The sequence below is a fragment of the Zophobas morio genome, unplaced genomic scaffold (genome assembly GCF_036711695.1).
Source record: "Zophobas morio isolate AGI-343-1 ecotype UQ-CSIRO unplaced genomic scaffold, CSIRO_AGI_Zmor_V1 ptg000005l, whole genome shotgun sequence".
Lineage (NCBI taxonomy): Eukaryota > Metazoa > Arthropoda > Insecta > Coleoptera > Tenebrionidae > Zophobas > Zophobas morio.
The window spans coordinates 11,090,004-11,109,253 of record NW_026972110.1 but is presented as its reverse complement, the minus strand read 5'-3'; the positions used below and the strand labels follow the sequence as shown (position 1 = coordinate 11,109,253).

Genomic DNA, 19,250 nt, shown 5'->3' with positions numbered 1-19,250 from the left:
CTGGAAGATTTAGGCCAGTGCCGAAGCCTTTGAAAATGATAAAAAGTGAAAAAAAATTAGAACAGGATGATACCCATTGGAAAAGGAAGAAAATATAACAAAAATAAAAGGAAAAATAATTTACGGGCGATCTGAGCTCGCGAAGGGGAAGAGGGTGAGCTTTTAATGGTAGAAAACGGTTTATCACGATTTTCGGCAAAACTACAAGTCCTATCGCAAAAAGTTACATAGCAAAGTTGTAGGTAATAAAAAGATCTACAACTTTTGTATTTACACTTTCTTTACATAGCCTCAAAATTTATGCGAAAAATGCAAATAACCGAGTTTTTGGTTTTTTATTTTTATCTCCCACAAAAAAAAGTTTTTTCACGAAATTTGGTAAAAACTTAGCTATTTATGTCCCAAACTCACTGTAATTTTTTTTATTCAAAATATTTTGTTTCCCTTATTTTGATTTAATATCGAAAAACCACCCTGATTTTCAATTGAAAATTCTCACGTCTAAATATTTGCTTTTTTAAAAAAATCGGTGTGCTTTTTGTTTGCTGAAATCTCTACTTTCTGATGGTGTAAAAAAAATTATACATTACTATGGCAAATTTTCACAGGAAATGCAAAAAAAACGAAAAAACTCGAATTCAAAAATTTGTTTTTTAATTATTATGTAAAATTTGCAGCTATTTATTAAAATGTACACGTTAATTACTCAAAAAACGTAAGATTCCATGTTACATTGATAAATTAAAAAATTGCAAATCGAAATATACTACTATAATTAACAACAAAATAAGTTAATAAAGTTAATACTTTATAAGACATCTACAATATTTTGTTAAAGTTGTAGGATAATTTTTAAATTATATGCATAGGTGCCTATTTATTGCTATTTTAAGATAACTTATATACCTGAATGGCCTACGGAAAATTTTAGCCCATCAGAAGAATGAACATCGTTTATAAAATTACACGAGCAGGCTGAGTTACTTGAAGAGAATCGTGACGAATTGACTTATTTAAAAGAAACCATTGGAATCTACAGTCACAAGAATTTTCCTGTAAACAAGCAGAAGAAGATGCTGATGCCGACATAATTAAGATCTCGATAGAAACTGCCAGAGATACTAATAAAACTGTCATAGTTGTGGGTCAAGATAGTAATCTTTTGGTCCTGTTGAATCAATTGAATTCAAATAATTATGGCATTTATTTTCTCAAACCAGGTTCTGGAAATGTAAAACATCTATTTTTCACGTCCAATAATTTCAAATATGAATCTTTCAAAAATATCGTTGCATTTCTGTATTGTTTTTCTGGTTGAGGTTTTTCTGGGTTTGCCGGAAAAGGAAAGAAAAACATCGTAAATTCATTGTCTTCTAAAACATAAAATTCTCGTGTCACAGTGTGTGTAACCAAACTCCTCCGAAACGGTTTGACTGATTTTTATGAAATTTCCTGTGTATATTCGGTAGGTCTGAGAATAGGTCGTAAACTATTTTTTATACCACTAGGTGATAAGGGTAGCTCACCCAAAATTTTTTTTTTATTTTTATTTTTTTAAGATTTGGCTTCAAAAAATACATATAACCCTAAATTTTCACCCTTCTACCACGAACCCCCATTTTGTAGTAACGATATTAGTATCTTTACTTTCATCCACAGATACGCAATAGGGTTCAAGATGGCTGTTGAATATAATCATTGCCGTACGATAAATTTTTATGTATAATTTATAATTTAATTTAGTTATAATTTAGTTATAATTTATTTATTTATTTTAATTTAATTTTTTATTTAACTACTAAAATATTCACTAGAAATAATTTATATGGCAAAACAACGTTTGCTGGGTCTGCTAGTTAGACGACAAAAATTTGTCAAATTTGGCCTATATTTTTTATAAAAAACATGCAAACAAAGAAGATATCGCAAAAAAAATGGATTACAATTAATCAAATATATTTATAAATTTAAAAATGACAATATAACACTGAATCAATTAAGATTTCGAAAATCAATTGGCAAAAATTAAATCATCCTTCATATTGACAACTCTCTCACCAACAGAAGGCGTTTGTTTCATGGATTTTCATTTTTTCAGTTCAACAGTGTAACATGGAATATTACTTTTTTCGAGTAATTAAAGTGGAAATTTTAATAAATAGCTCAAAATTTTACATGATTAAAAAAAATCGAATTCGAGTTTTTTTCGTTTTTTTGGACTTCCTGTGAAAATTTTCCCTAGTAATGTATACTTTTTTTACACCATCAGAAAGCAGAGATTTAAACGAACAAAAAGCACACCGATTTTTTAAAAAAGTAAACATTTTGACGTGAGAATTTTCGATTGAAAATTAGGGTGGTTTTTCGATATTAAATCAAAATAAGGGGAAAAAATAAATATTTTAAATCAAAAAAATTACAGTGAGCTTGGGACATAAATAGGTAAGTTTTCACCAAATTTCGTGAAAAAACTTTTTTTTGTGGGAGATAAAAATAAAAAACCAAAAACTCGGTTATTTGCATTTTTCGCATAAATTTAGAGGTTATGTAAAAAATGTCTAAATACAAAAGTTGTAGATCCTTTTATTACTTAGAACTTTGCCACTTCTTGCAATAGGACTTGTAGTTTTGCCGAAAATCGTGATAAACCGTTTTCTACTCTTAAAAGCTCACCCTCTTCCACTTCCCGACCTCAGATCTCCCGTAAATTATTTTTCCTTTTATTTTTGTTATATTTTCTTCCTTTTCCAGTGAGTATCATACTGTTCTAAATTTTTTTGTTCTCAAAAATTATCGGCCCTGGCCTATTCATAAAAATTCTAGTCCAGCCGGAAAGAAACTAATGCAATTTCCAAATCCAAATTAGAGGGCAAATGCTGTTAAAAAGAGAAACGAGTTAACGCCACAGTTACACTATGATGTAAAAATTCAAAGAAAGGTTGTCAGTGAATTTTTCTAATACGTTGTAATCCTGTGTAAACAATTCTATAAAATATGTGTGTATAGATACATAACTCGTGTACTTCGCAAAATTTTGTGATGACGTCATCAACTTTTTAGAAAAGATAAACAGAAAGAAAAGTTGTAATTATCGATTTACCGCGATAACCTTAAAGAGTACACAAAAGATCGACCAGTTTTGTAATTTCGACGATAAATTGTAAAATTTTGTATTCGAAATTTGATTTTCTTTTGAAAAATCTACCTATGCGAGATTAAAATAAAGTTAGTTTAATAAACTACAAATATATGAGCATACTTTTTTCGTATTTTTAATGGGATTAACTTAAGAAAATTTGGAGGTGACATCATTATATTTTAGTGGGCGCACTGAATGTTGCACAATTTGCACCCTATTTTAATTTGAATTTGAAAATCACATACAGTCTGTCTAGTAGTTTTGGAGATTACTAAAATGGCCACCAGATGACAAACGACAGAGAGATGTCGAAATATTGAGAAAACATTAAACCAACCATTCGCAATAATAAACTCTACGTTACCTTAACTTGTACTTTCGTATCTTATGCTCGGAAAGTAATTAATTACTAACAATACAGAAAATAAAAAATACAAGAAGAAACAGTCAAACGAAAAAAGAAATGATCAAGAGAATAGAATTTTTACTAAAAATATAAATAAAAAGAAAAGAACAAAGAAAGAAAACAAAGGAACAAATGAAATAAACAATAAAGACGGCAGTAGTAGATAGACAGATGTGTAAAGAATATTATAAGTCCTAATCTTTTTAAATCTACAAAAAGAATAAGAAAAAGTAGAATAAGACAACCAAGTCAAATCCAGGCTCATAATTAAAACTACAACGGTACTAATTAACTATTCCACTCCATTTCTAGGTGCCAGAGAAATCAACGAGAAGAATTCATTCAAAACATATATAGAAATGACTTAAATCGTATAATTAATCGGAATGCACAATCGGACCTGCACCTTGGTTAGAGAAACTTGAGAAATGTATTGAACGGTACATTATTAGAATAAATAAAAATAAAACAAAGATTATGCCCATAGAAGCAAAAGTAGAAGAACCTAGAAAATAGGTAAGAATCGAAGTTGAACATAAAGTTTTAGAGCAAGCAGGTCGAACACTTCCAATACCTGAGAGTTATAATTAATGAGAAAGGAAACCAAGAAATGGATGTTAATGACAGGATAGAGAAGGCTGTAAAAACATATTCTGTACGAACTAAAAGTTTTATTGGTAAAAAAGAAGAAAAGAAAGAAAACAAAAATGGGCGTTTAAAACACAATCTTTATACCAATTTTGACATATGAGTGCGAGACATGGGGACTCACAGAAAGAGGAAAAAGTAAAATGCAAGCGATTGATATGAGGTATTTACGAAAAGTAAAAAAATAACGTGACGAGACAGGATAATAAATCAAAAAGTGAGGAAAGGGCTAGAAGTACAGAGCGTCCTAAAATATATAGACAGTAAGTAAACAGTTGAGGTGATAGGACACCTTGTTAGATTAGATAGTGACTGACAAATAAAACAGGTCTGGAAAGCTAGTGTACAAGCCAAGAGAGAAAAAGAACGCTCAAAAGAAACCTAGGATGAAATTATAAGAAAAAAAAACTCAAAAAGAAGGACAAACCATGGATGGAAGGGAAAAGTCTTGCGAAGAACAAAAACAACAGCTGCAAATTTGCACATTATGCTTTAAGCCAGAAAGCTTGTACACCGTTAGTTAAAAGCGAGGTTTGATTATAGGTATATATTGACTCATTAACTATTACTTGTTGTAATTTTTATCCAAGGATACCTCAAATTTGTTCTTTGATGACTTTTTTGCAAATGCATATATTTTCCACAATTGCAAAAAAGTTATCAAAGAACAAATTTGAGATATGCTTAAATAAAAATTACAACAGATATAAATAGGTTTTTGACATTTGAGAAATGAGAGCAAGCAAAAAAAAAAATGACGACTAGTATGAAAAATGGAATATGCGTGACAAGAAAGAAAAGACGAAAGAGACAAAAATCACGTCCATGAAGGGCCATTTTTCTGCGAAATGTCAAAATTACTTTTTTGGATTGATTTGTCACTTTTTTGTACTCAGATATCAAAAACTTACTTTTGGTTCTTTGGGCTTGTGTTTTTGACCACAATTTTTTTAAATGAAAAAGCGTAAAGCGCCGTTACATGAACTGCCCCTTTATTTAATGTCATTATGAAACATAACGGGGTCAATTTTTTTTTTAGTAGACGACCAAAGTTCCACTTTGGTTTTTATGAAATCTGCAGGACTTTGCCATCAACAACGAAAAAAGATTTTGCGATCTCCAAACCACTTACATAACAGATTATTTTTTTGTGTGGTTGCCTAAAAACGTTTTGTGTACCTTGGCTAAAGACCAATTTTCGGCCTCATCTGATTTGTTGATTCATTGCCAACTTTAGAACGGCCGAAAAAATTCTGCTTATGGCCTTCATACACAAATAACTATTGCGTATCGGTTGAGTGTTTTGGCCTTCGAAGAATTTTATGAATATTTGGTGATTTACCTAGCTATACAAATTCAAAGAGTATACATGAAATGCATTCAAAGGATCGTCGACCGCGCACCCGCCAAATTTTTGCAAGCCTTTATAAAAGTCGTAGTTTGCGTACTTTTTCTAAACTATCTCTTACCTCTGGGACTAGTAAGTGTATTATAATGATGGGCATTATAGTCCCTGGAAGAGTGGTGCTGCATCACAGACGAGGGCCTCTCGACGATCGTGTAGGAAGTGCCGGGAGGAGAGTAGTAAAGACCGGAGCGGCTTCTGGAATGACCCCTAGGACTGCCATTGGGGTCGAGCACGTCTTCGGCCTCTGCAGGCATTGTGTTGGTCCGGGATCTGCCCGGGGTGCGACTCCAAGCGGTACCTCCGTAGCGGCCCCCTCCTAGATATGAGCTGCCCAAATCAGCCAGCTCAGAGTATTCCTCCCCAGCGCGCATCCCTCGGGCTATTTCCTAGCCAACGCGCAATCGTCACGAGTACGTTAACTGAAAAATAAAACACAATAGTTGTAAATGACTTCACTAAATCATATTTTTCTGAAATTGATATTAAGTATCGCTAAGTATCAAACGTCAGATCATAATACATGTATTTTTTGAAATTACTTATACAAAATTTTTCTCGACTTAAAAAAAAATTGCATGTAAAAAAATATTGCTGACTCGCTCCTTTATGTGAAATGTTAACTGAAAACATTTTGTTGAAATCGAAATGGAAACTAGCTTGATCGTGTAGGGACAATCACTTTTATAAATGTCCCCAAATTACACACTTTTCTCAAATGCAAAACCTAAAATAGTATACAGGTCATGGTTTCCACAGATATCAAAACATAGCAAATAAAAATCTTCAACGACAGTAAAGATGAATGTGTCGCACAGGGAAATCGCAGATCATTTTGATATAACCGTCACTTTATCACTGTCAATAAGCGTAAAAGTTAATAAAACGTGTCAGTCAACAACAGCAATTTTAATATTTATTATTACAGCACTGAAAAGTATATTTGGCACTGTTAAATAGGGCTGGACCTTTAATATCAACAAAAATATTTACATCACCGTGAAGAAAACTGTTTTAATTGAAAAGGAAAAAATGTGATGTTTTAGCAAATGGAAAAATGTACAGAATATTAATTTTCCTTATCAGTTCTAGAAAAAATTGTATCATGTTCTCTAAGAATAACCAATATAATGAGTCACACCAAAGTGTAATACGTTGCCATAACTGTAATATTTAAATGTAATTAATTTTAAAGCGTTTTAAAGCTAGTTAACAGAAAATTAAAGGAACTAGCGGAAATGAATTATATTGCTAATGGCCTTGTATACTAAAGTTTGCACTTGTAGATAAAATCGTTATCCACTTTTGCTGTACATAGTTGGGTTAATTCTGAAATAAAAAGTAACGCAAGATTTACAGTTTTAGTGGCACGTAAAATTTCTTCACGTAATTTTTTAGTACTGTAACTGAGTTCAAAGCTTCAATTTTTACGAAAAGTGTTTCATGTCAACGGACTAATAAAATAAGTCCAAAAACTACTCTTTGTTTATTATTTTTCAAAAAGCTTACAATTTTCTAAACACAATAATAACACGAAATTATTATAATAATCAATATAGTCGGTAAATATTGGTCTTTGATTTAATTTTGACATTCTTCGTTAAAATTAAATTAATTTGGCACTTGTTGTGAGTGTTTGAAATGGGTTTCTTATTATTTAGCATTAATAAAAAAAGGCAGTTGTATAGTAACAATGAGTTAGATTTAAAACCCACTAGTGAGTTAGGATTATAAATTATAATCCATTAGTAAATTATAAACCACTTTATTAAAAATTTCTAAATTTATTTCGAAAACTTCTCAAAAATTTTTAATGTAACATTACGTAAATTGCAGTCTTGAAGGAAAATTTTTTTTTTCACAAACTACTAACCGCAAATAGTAATCTCATTTAACAAAGAGAAGTGATTTCAAGTACAAGTGCTATAGTTAGTAGTCTGTTAGCATCTACAAATACATTTTGGCAGTTGTGAACTGTCTAATTTATTTCCTATTCAAATAGGCGTTCTTGAAATCGTATGATCAGTAAACAAAGACGGAATTCTCAACCAGAATCAAAACTGTAAAACCACACCAGGTTCTGAGAAATACAGTTGTAGAAAAACCACAAATAAAAATTGTTGTAGCTGAGATAAATCATAACCAATCGTTTACTAGAAAACATAAATTCTACGATTAAGATAATTAGAGTTAATTATTGTAATTTGACTAATAAGTGAATTATCAAGTATTGTGAAAATAGAAGCGTTATGTGATGAATGAATAAATTCTGAGAACAGAAATTGCAAAAACCCAAAAAAAAATGGTGTGGTTCGGATAAATAAATACTCAGTAATCAAACATAAATTCGATCTGTAAGTTAAATAATGTAATATCTTCGTTTAAGTTGATTATTTGACTTGTAATTAAACAGACAGATTTAAATAAAAGCGTGTAACCTTCGGCAGTAGTACAAACCACATAAGTGAAATAAATGGTGGATGCGCCGGGCACCATTTCAGGTTTAAAACATTTATCACTGTTAGTACTACTACCAGCACATAGTTGTTTCGTTTTTAATTCATAAACAAATTATGTCATAAATACCAACACACAAGAACATTTTTTTACTGTGAACATATGACATGAAGTATGAACTTAATCCCTATTTTTCAAAACACACATCAACGCATTGGAAGTATGCAACCAACATTACGTCAATCTACTTGATTTATAAAAAAAAACACTAATAAATATCAATTTGTTTGACTTACTTTCGTAAAACACCACCAAAGAAATAGAATAAACGGTGTTTTAACTGAAGAAAGGAAGTTAAATATCTCATGCGGTACAGAAGTGTCTTTATTAAGTTCATTCCGACTACTTTGTATGTACTTTGTTTGCATACTTCCAATGCACTGAGGTGTGTTGTTTTAAACTGAATATAGGAATTATGCCCATACTTAATCCATATGTTCAGAGTTAAAAAACTGTCCCGATGTAACATTACAGCTAAATTTTTTAAGAACATTTTTATAACGGGTGGGACTTTTCTAAAAACACAAAAAGTTAGTTTTAAAATTTCAGGAAGTGCCATATTTAAGCTAGCAAATATTTACTGGGACCAGCCCTTTCGAATTACCACAACCGTTTCTTTTGTTTATAAATGCTCATCATGTAGCAATTTAAAAATGAGTCTAAAGTTATTTAAAAATTAAAACAAGGCATTTTCATAAATAAGGTATAACATTTAATTCTACAAATTTACTGTTTTTAAATAAATCAATTCCGCTGACAATTTTATTGTGTGCGTGTGCGACTTGTTCCTTTTTTTTTGATACAGTTAGAGCCGATTTATAGTAGGCGAATTAAACTTTTGTTTTGAATTAAAATTTAATATACGATTATCACGTGAATCTTAGCATTTAACTCGTTGAATTTGATCACGTGATCGATTAACTGCCTGATTAAATTAATGGCGTGATTAAGTGATTCTGTAAACGGAGTCTTGATTAGGTTTGAAACAATGTTATCATTACCATATTAAAATCCAACGTTCTGTAGAACAAAGGGCGTTTATTTATTTAAATTATAATTTGAATCATTCAAAATTCGGTCGTAAATAATCTATAACAAACAAATTACGCTTGAACAAAACATCAATGAGTGAAATATATGTACATCAGACATCTACGTAATATGTTCATATTGTAGCTTGTTTTGTAAAAAATCTCTTCTACTCTACGATGTCCTCGAAGCAAAAAATACGTTTGTGTGGTTACTGACATCCTACATCAAAAAGAAATAAAATTGAATAAAGAAAAACCTTTTTTCACCAAAAAAAGATTAACCCTATTTTGAAACAGGTACGAACCTGGACAAATCCTAATTTAATCACGCACGCAATAAAATTCCAGAAAGTCAATTTCACCCACGAAAAAAATTGCCAGAATAAATTAATGATAGAAATCCGCAAAAAAAATAGTAACCACAAAAACTGATTCATGTGCAACAGATAACTAAGTTTTATTTTAAAAATAAATCATTACTTAAACATTTATTCCGATTTCGTGCACGAAAATCACATACCTATCACATAAATAGCTGAAAAGAATGCTTCAGATTATACAGCAATAAAATTATTCTGTGACTGAAAATAAATACGACTCTTGTTATAATAAAACATAGTGTCATCCAATCATTTCCAGTAACAGTAATTTGCAAATGAAATAGCACACATTAACAGCGCTTCCGATTTCACTTGTTTCAAACATTTCTGTGTTTACAAAATTGAGTTTTTATATTTTTTTAACGTATGTACACATTTTCCTTTTAATTTAACTGCAAAAAATGGGCACCATTTTGAACAAACCCGTTAAATAACAAGAGTTCGATTTCGCCTGAAAAATGTTTGATTTTTGTGCTTCATCGCTAATGGGAAAGATTGTTTAATAAATCAAAAATTAGCTTTAAATACTTGACTACTAAACATTCGTTTAAAAATTTGTGGAGGGCGTAATTAATATTAGTACCAACATGCCTTGTACTGCTAGTACTATTTCAAGAATTTTAGTTATCGTAAGTTTAATATTATTAGAAAGGATTTAGGTCCTGTTTTCATTAGAAGACCCACAATGTAATCCAGCAAAATTCCTACACATGTTACTACTATAATAACTTTGTTATGAAACTTGTAGATCATGTTGTCTTAGAACATCGTAAAACTGCCCTTAGCTACAACAATTTAAACTTTTATAAAACTAAGATTACTTCTCAATTATTTGAATTACAGTTTATTATTAAAACGATGATATACTCACACACGAAATAATTTTTATCGAAAAATTCTGTCTCGCATTATTGTAATAAGTGCCAGTCAAGTTGGAAGCTCGTCGATCGAAGTAAAAGGACAATAAAGTTGTAATGACGATCATTATGGAAGCCATTTTAAAAAATCAATAGTTGGAAGCTACATCGCAGTTAAGAACCCTCATTTAAAATTGCGTAAGTCAAGGGTATCAAGTTCCAAGTAGTCTGGCCACATTTATTAAGAAATATGGGTCTCCACATAATACTGTTATTACAAGATCAAATATTACGACAAGTCCTTATCAAATTGGGAAGGAAGTAACTTTAAGTTATGGCACTGTTAATACCATTCTAGCATGCATGGAGTGTTACTAAAACTACTACGACAATACTTTTTAACCATTACTTTTTCACGTAAAATTAGTCAAGGCGGCTGTAAAATCGTTGAGGATTTTTTTTTTTCTTTTTTGTCGTTGTTAATAACATCGGGCAAGCAACTAGCCTTAGATGTTACTTTAGACATAACCTTTAAATAACTCGCTTACAAAAGATATGGAACAATCAAATAACATTATTTCATTCATGACCGAGGCCAGACCTAGTGATCTACTTCCAGACGACTAAACCCTGCCAAATGTGCCGCAATAAATCACCGGCAATTGTGCTGCGGCATATCCTCTTTTCCAAATGCTTGAATTCGAATCAAGGGTATGTGTCACCAAGACTCCTTACCTTCGCAGCCACATGAAAGTAGACACTTGTAACTCTTGGCATATTTGAACAGGCAATATCCAGAATTTCTAGACGATCAATACCTAACGAAATTGTGTAGCGTTCAGCTTTAACTGCTACTTTGAAAATACAACATACATCAACTGTATCTACGATTCCATATAACACCTGAATATTTTATAACCCTCCAATCCTCCTCCAACTTTCCGGCAATTCGTTACCAGACTGTCAAATAAGTGAAGCATAGTTCGGGGAAAACTCCCACGCACAAAGAGAAAATTGGAATTGCGGAAATGCAAAGCTGACCCACAAAAAGGTAAGGTAAAAGCTTAAGAGATAGCACGGTTCTTTAATTTAGTACAAAAGAAAACCTTCATAAATTACCTACAATTACAATGATATTTTAAACCGTGAGAACAATAACATAAAGACAAACCAGGCAGATCTTTGTTTTTGTTTAGTGTCAGGGTTACCAAAAAATAACGAAAAAAAGAATAAGAAAAATACTTTTTTTAGTTTTATGTAACGGGTGTCATAACTCGATTCTGTTACGTAAAACATATTTTACGCAACACTTTCACTAAAAAACCGCTGGTGCTGGCAGTTTTAAGCTCCGATGATCCCAAGAACCTGTGTCAATATGCGGTAGTTTTGCCGCAAGCAATAAGACCGATCAGGACATCAAAGAAGGTCACATCTATTGAAGTTTCAGTCATATCGATCACCACTCTTGCGACGTAAGGTCTTTGAAATGCCTATATTAAGTCATGGTTTACTCTAAATTTAAAATAGAAACTTCAAACATAACTAACTCCGCACTTTTTCGTTAAAATATACATAATTACCAAGTTATGAAGCTTCTGTGATTTTATGGAAATCGTATGCAAATCTGTGTAATCAGATAGAATAATGTTCTGCAGACATACGTAATGAACTGGATTACAGAAATAGAACAAGTTATTCTCGTAAAACAATTTGATTAAAGTTATGCGAAAATAGTAGGAACCCGGGTCTGCAGTAATTCGGCGAAGCCTCAGCACCGACACAAATTGTTTATGATCTTCTCCTCCATTTCAGCTGAAATTTCCAAGTTGTAATAAACCGAGGAAAGTAGACACCTTTTTCATATAAATCTTGATGACCGATCGGCAATATCAGCTGAATACAGAATCAATTCTATTAAATTCAGGACCCTCATCTTTACAGAAATTTGGGTCATCAAAGTATACTTTATCAGAGGAAGCGTGATTAGAATGGGATCGTTAACGGACGTAATCTTGCAGAAGTGGAAAATCCACCCTGAAGCAGTAAAACTGTAATACAGTTTTTCTCCATATGTTACAGGAAAAATATTGCAGAATATTTTTATTTATAAATTGGGTTTTATGTTATAAACCTTGAATGTCTGAACAAATTAAATTTAGTTTAACAACAGAATTACAAAATAACTCAGAAATTTCTAAATCATGAATACATAAATGTTTATATCCTTTTATTTAGTTCGTTGAATAACCGAAGACTGAAATTAGCGATATTAAATCAAAAGCAGATATTTTGTCTAGATAGTGCCAACTACCAATATTTTGGGTTTTCAGTGTTGCGGGGATAATTATTATATTATTAACACGTAACTATGTATTTATTTTGCAGTATGAAATAGTAAAAATGTTTTTTATTAGTCAACAGACTCTGTGTAAAGCACCTTTTATGTTGATATAGACGTTCATACTAATACACTTATTGATAACGTAGAAAGAGTCACGATGTAAAATTTTTTCCATCCTATCGTATCAGAACAGTACACCTCATTTACTTTCATAAAATGGCTTGTCTAAACTTTCCAAAGAAAGGATTCTGTACATCGATCACGAGTGTTAAATTACACCAAAAGGCCATGCTCTAATTTAGAAAAGTTACGAAAAAATAAAATTAATTTTTTCGGATTTATTGTATTTTGCCAATAAATTGCATTCACAGGAAAAAATTTAGTTGAAGAACTGAATTAAAAAAAAATAACAATTTTACGATTATGATTTAAATATGAGAACGTGCTGTTTCTAAAGATGAGGTACTTTGTTTGGTATTTTCTGCACCTAGATGTGACTTAGAAATATACATCTTACACTTGGATCACAATGAAGTAAATAAAAAGGTGCAAATTTTAAATACATCGCTTATTACGAGTAGACTACCATAAAACATAATATTCCATTTCAGTTAAGGCTGCTAGCTAAAATTAGGGTAATAGATTAAAGTTGCAGAGTTTGTATACAGTTATTTATCGTACGCTGATTTTGTGGATCAAGCAAATGTTACCTTAAGAAAATGACAGAATTATTATGTACTGTTATATTTTCAAACACTAGCAATTTTGTATTAAGTAAATCAGTGGCAAATTATATTCCAGAGACATTTATGGCTAAAATACTAAATAATGGAGGAAATAACCGGTTAAACAGTTCGCCTTAAAACGTAATTTCATAACAGGTGTTCAGTTAAAAAAGTCATAAAGTTAGCTTGCTCTTTGATAGAAAATAACGTAGCGAAAAACGCATGTGTCTTATTAATCCATTCTGTTGTATATAATTGACATTTCCGCGTTCTCAGCTGTCAACGACTAGATTTTAGGTTTATTGTAGACATACTTCACCATGTTTACTAAAAATCAAAGCCAATTCTTAAATGACTTTCAATTGAACACTCGATGTTATTATAACAATTTATGTTTTCCATCGATATGTGTAGATAAATATGGTCAAACATTTGAATGTATAGAAAATGACATTGATGTTTCCACTCCCGCATTAGTTGAATTTACTTCAGGATTAAGTACAACGGATTTATTTAATATTCATAAGCACTTCTGTGTACTCAATGCTTTAAGTCAGTACAATGGCGTGCTGAATGTGAATCATAGGATATTGGATCTTGTACTTGTAACCGAAGACGTAAAGATGCTCATCATCCTTGCCTTTAGCAAAATACAAATTATCCTAGTTTAAAGAGCACTCTATCCATGACCCACTGAAACGTATCAAATTATAACATCAGAAGAGCCAATTTGTCAGATTTATACGTCGTAGTGTTCTTAGTTGAGAGGTTACCTATACAAAAGATTACTGATGTAGAAAAATGATGTGATTATTTAATATGTTCGACTGAACAGTTCTTCATTTAAAAGACATGGGTATCCAGCATAGTTTGCAATAAAAAATATTATTGCAGATTAAACTGAAAAATAGGCACTTGCACAATTTTAGAAGAGATGATTCAATATATAACTTAGACAAGTGCGAAGATTTGACGAGGATTTTGAAGCATGAAATCAGGAAATAGTAAAGTTATAAATAATGAAATTACTATGAACAATTCTGGAATTTTATAAATATAAAAAGAAAAAAAATGGTATATGTTTAACGGTGAGACAGTAGTGCTTACTTTGCCTGTAATAAAAAATGCTTTCCTCTACTGTGATAAATTAAGGTTGTGTAACATCTAACGTGCTACATATACTTGAGTTGATCCCAAGTAATATATTAAAGGCTGTGAAAAAATTTACATATAACACTGTGCCAACATCGATTTATTAAGGGCAGATCTACAGTAATAAACCTATGTGAATTCACACAGTTTGTCTCCAAAGCACTGAATTCAGGATGTCAGGTTGCTGTAATGTATACGTAAAAGCATTCGATCGTGTGAGGCACTGTATTCTATTGCACAAACTAATGAATTTTAGATTATGGGATAACGTAATGCACCCAATAAAAGTTTTAACACCTGGTATGAGTTAATACGGTTATGGTAATTGCTGGCCACTTTTTCAAATACGTGGTGCATTACTTTTTACAATAATTTTTCAGTGACATACTAGATGCCATTGGTTGTCAACATATATTTATGCAGATGATCTAAAATTAGTCAAAACCGAGATTCGGTGAATCTACTATCTCTAGGTTAATTTTTTGGGTTACACAAAACGAGCTACAAATGAACTATGATACATGTTAAAAAATGTATTTTACCAGAAAAACTAATATTATAGCATTTGAAGACAAAATTAATGGTATCTAGTTAGATCTCGATTTATCTCGGAGTGATAAATTTCTAGATTTAGGAGCATTAATCGATATCACTTTTTCCTTTAGACCGCATATTGAGAACATTATTTCGCTGCAATGAGAACATCGGTTTTGTGACTCAGAGGGCTATTGGAATTCATTTTGTCTTTCTTAGTCGCTCAGATCTTCAACTGTGCTTAGAGTTTCAATGTACCTTAGTTGTAAATGTTATTCATGAAAGGTATAAACAACATTGGTCCTAATTTGAATCTTAACACACAAACGAAGATGATTTAAAATGTTCATGTGTTAAGTTCTACATTCAACAAGAAATGACCTACAAAACTTAACAAGACTACTACTTAAATCATACTTATCCTATTTATAGAACAACAGCTTTAGTGCAGTCTATGTGTATCACGTCAACGTGAGTTTTAGGACTTAATGGTTCCGAAACATACTGAGTAAACTTATATAAATTAGAATAAGTTAACCGTACTTCGACAAAACTGTGCTGTGAATCATTTATCATAGGTTTGACGTGACCGTAAATTACTATATTATTAGCTTCAATAGTTTCAAATAATTTACTAAAAATTATCTGGAATGAAATCGAACGATTAAATTAAATATACAGGTCGCTGTAAAGTATGTATAAAGTAGTTGAATATCGCGAGAACGGTTTGTTGAATGAAATAAAAATACTGAAAATCAGAAAATCGTAGCTAGCCTTGACAGTACCATCACTTGTCATAGTCCTGGCGTAGGACACTCTATTCAAAAATTATACTAGAGCAAAATCATTGTAAAAATTATAGAACTGAGGCTACATAAATTGAAATAAATTTGCCAACATAACAGATTGATTTAAATACCGTTTAAAAATAATAATTTACAAAATATTCTAGAAATAACAATACCCCCACTTAATCATTGTAAATAGTGAATACATTGTTATGAAAGATTTTTGAAAAATTTAAATAAAAAATTACATTATTGAAAAAACAATAAATTAACATTTAAAGAACAATAAAACAAATGTTCCAAATGTTCTTAATTTACTTCCTGGCCATAGTAAATACGTTGCACAAAGTTTTCAAATGAATCTGTAAGAATATCAGAAGGAATATCAGGAACCACATTTAATATTCTTTCTTGGAGATCTTCGATGCTTTGTGGTTTATTAACATAAACACGATTTTTTACACTCCAGAGAAAAAAAATCAAGTGGTGTTAAATCGGGTGACCTAGCTGGCCACTCAACTTCTTGTTGGAAGCAGATACTCTGCAGGTAAATTTGGGTTTTCATAGTTGGGAAAGATTTGTCTAAGTTGAGGAATAATACATTGTTGCAAAAGTTGGAGGTATTTGTCAGACGTTAAATTTCCGTAATGAAGAAGCGCCCTACAATGTCGGGCACCCAATAATGCCTCATCAAGCATTAATTTTTTGGGGGTACTCTGTATGAACCCTCTCCATTCAGTGTGGATTTCCATTGGACCAGTATATGTACAGTTATGACGATTAACATGCCTATTCAAACAAAAAGTAGAGTCATCAGAACATAATAAGCCGTTTATGAAGTTGTCTGTCTGCCATTATTTCCCAAAATTTGATTCTGCACTCAAAGTCATCCTCACTCAATCCTTGTAGTATAGTCATGGAAATACTGCGACGAAATTCCGGTGTGACGGACAATGACGGTCCGGAATCTCGCCAATAACGTGTGGTGGCTGTGACCTTTACGCCGCCGGGGGTGGCGCCTTCGGTCAGGAGCGGAGGTCTCTCGGGCGCCAGCTCCCTCTCCAGGGGAGGGAGCGCCGGAGTTGTTCTAAAGCCGGAGACACGGATATCAGGTGGTGAAAACAAGAGAATAAAATAAAACGGCTGGAAATATTTTATAGTTATTTATGTATTAAGGGCATAATCAGGGAGATTGTGGCACGAGGGAATGTTTAAAGCCCGACGAAGGAGCGCTTTTAATTTCCCGAGTACCACAATCGACAATTATGCACGTGGTACATACAACGTTTTATTCTATTTTAGTTTTTAAACTATTTTTAACGAAATATTGAGTATTTTCGGCAAGACTGTGTGAATTGTGCCGATGCGAATTTTAATACATAGTTGGCTATTGTTTTGATGTTGTTATGGATACCACGTTGATTATTTGATAATTCGTTTTTCAAAATGTAAATTAAAGAAGCGGAAAACCTTTATTCAAACGAAAGTTTAGAAGAATTTGAAGTCGGTCAGATAATGATTTGATAAAATATTATTTTTCCAACTTAAGAAAAACGTTGAATATCGAAGCGTGTTTGAATAATTAATTGATTAGTGTAAATGAACAATCAATTGTTGCTTATTAATTTTTGACAGATTTGTGCTAAAAAGACCAATTTAAGCCCGCATTTGGGTGCTTATAAATAAGATTATGGTTCTAAAATAGAATAATAGTTATTTATGTATTAAGGGCATAATCAGGGAGATTGTGGCACGAGGGAATGTTTAAAGCCCGACGAAGGAGGGCTTTTTATTTCCCGAGTGCCACAATCGACAATTATGCACGTGGTACATACAACGTTTTATTCTATTTTAGTTTCTAAACTATTTTTAACGAAATATTGAGTATTTTCCGCAAGACTGTGTGAATTGTGCCGATGCGAATTTTAATACATAACTGGCTATTATTTTGATGTTGTTATGGATACCACGTTGATTATTTGATAATTCGTTTTTCAAAATGTAAATTAAAGAAGTGGAAAACCTTTATTCAAACGAAAGTTTAGAAGAATTTGAAGTCGGTCAGGTAATGATTTGATAAAATATTATTTTTCCAACTTAAGAAAAACGTTGAATATCGAAGCGTGTTTGAATAATTAATTGATTAGTGCAAATGAACAATCAATTGTTGCTTAGCAATTTTTGACAGATTTGTGCTAAAAAGGCCAATTTAAGCCCGCATTTGGGTGCTTATAAATAAGATTATGGTTCTAAAATAGAATAAAATAATAAATAGGGTTTATTCCCTACCACCAGCTACACGGCTAAAATAATAAATCTTACGGCTAGGTCTTAATTAACTACAGGACAAATTAAATAAACAGAAAGAATTAAACGTCCGGCACGGTCGTTCCTCCTGGGCGGCGACTTCCTTCAGGACGGGCTCCTCCTGGACTTGGGGGCGGCGACCTTGAAGCTGGAAATCGCGCGAAGACAGTACGGCGACCCGGGAGGGGAGCGCGGTGGCGGAACACGACGCGTGGACGACGGTTTCGACTTGTGACGGTGACGACAAAAAAAAACCGGTGGCGGTGGTACGCTCGGGAGCGGCGATTCCAAAAACCGATACTTAACCGGGCAGACAACCGAAAAGGTACTTACGGTGGTCGAATTGCACTTCTGGCACACTTTCCAAAACTCAAAACACAGCCACAGCACCTCTTCTCTCATGAAGACTTCAAGCCAGAATCCTCTTTCGCCGCGATGGCTCGGCGATCGCGGCTTTACCCCCGGCTCTCGCGATAGGCGTCACGGTTTCCGGCCCGCGAAAATTCGCTTCGTTACAATACCCCTAGTCAAAAACACTTAAAAAGTGACATTTTTTAGTAACTCTTCGTAAGTGATTACTTATACATATGTTTCGAATATGTTGCTATGGATAAATCTAAATTTCAAATTCGCAATTATTGAAAGGTACAGGTACTAAGAAAGGAAAGTCAATAAAAGAAATTTTTTGTACATTGAATTTTTAAGTTGAGAGACTCATTACTTAGTAGCGTACGTCATACAACAATTTTATTTTGAATGAATACAGTACACCATCAAAACCTATTATATTCTGCTATTATGTTAAACCCATCAACTAAAAAAATGGTACATTTTGACTCTTCTTTTTTATAAACTGGACCATTTAATCACTTAACTAATTGAACTTAATTAAAAAACGAAAAAACGGAAGCTTTAATAAGACAAAGTTATAACATATCGACATCTAAATCTTCAAGGCTACTGTTATCATCCTCACTTCCACTCTTACTATCATCCGAATTATTAACATTAATAATAATT

At 32.2% G+C, this 19,250-nt stretch overlaps 1 protein-coding gene across 4 annotated transcripts in view; it reads right to left on the bottom strand.

The window, feature by feature from the left end:
- Dysc (dyschronic) overlaps positions 1 to 19,250 on the bottom strand; it is a 221,896-nt gene that overhangs the window by 165,239 nt on the left and 37,407 nt on the right. For all 4 annotated transcript variants that reach the window (XM_064047100.1, XM_064047102.1, XM_064047103.1 and 1 more), the window contains exon 2: positions 5,663 to 6,020. In XM_064047100.1, coding sequence (XP_063903170.1) covers positions 5,663 to 5,972 — 310 coding nt within the window. In that variant the 5' untranslated portion in view covers positions 5,973 to 6,020. The remainder of the gene's footprint in view (positions 1 to 5,662; positions 6,021 to 19,250) is intronic.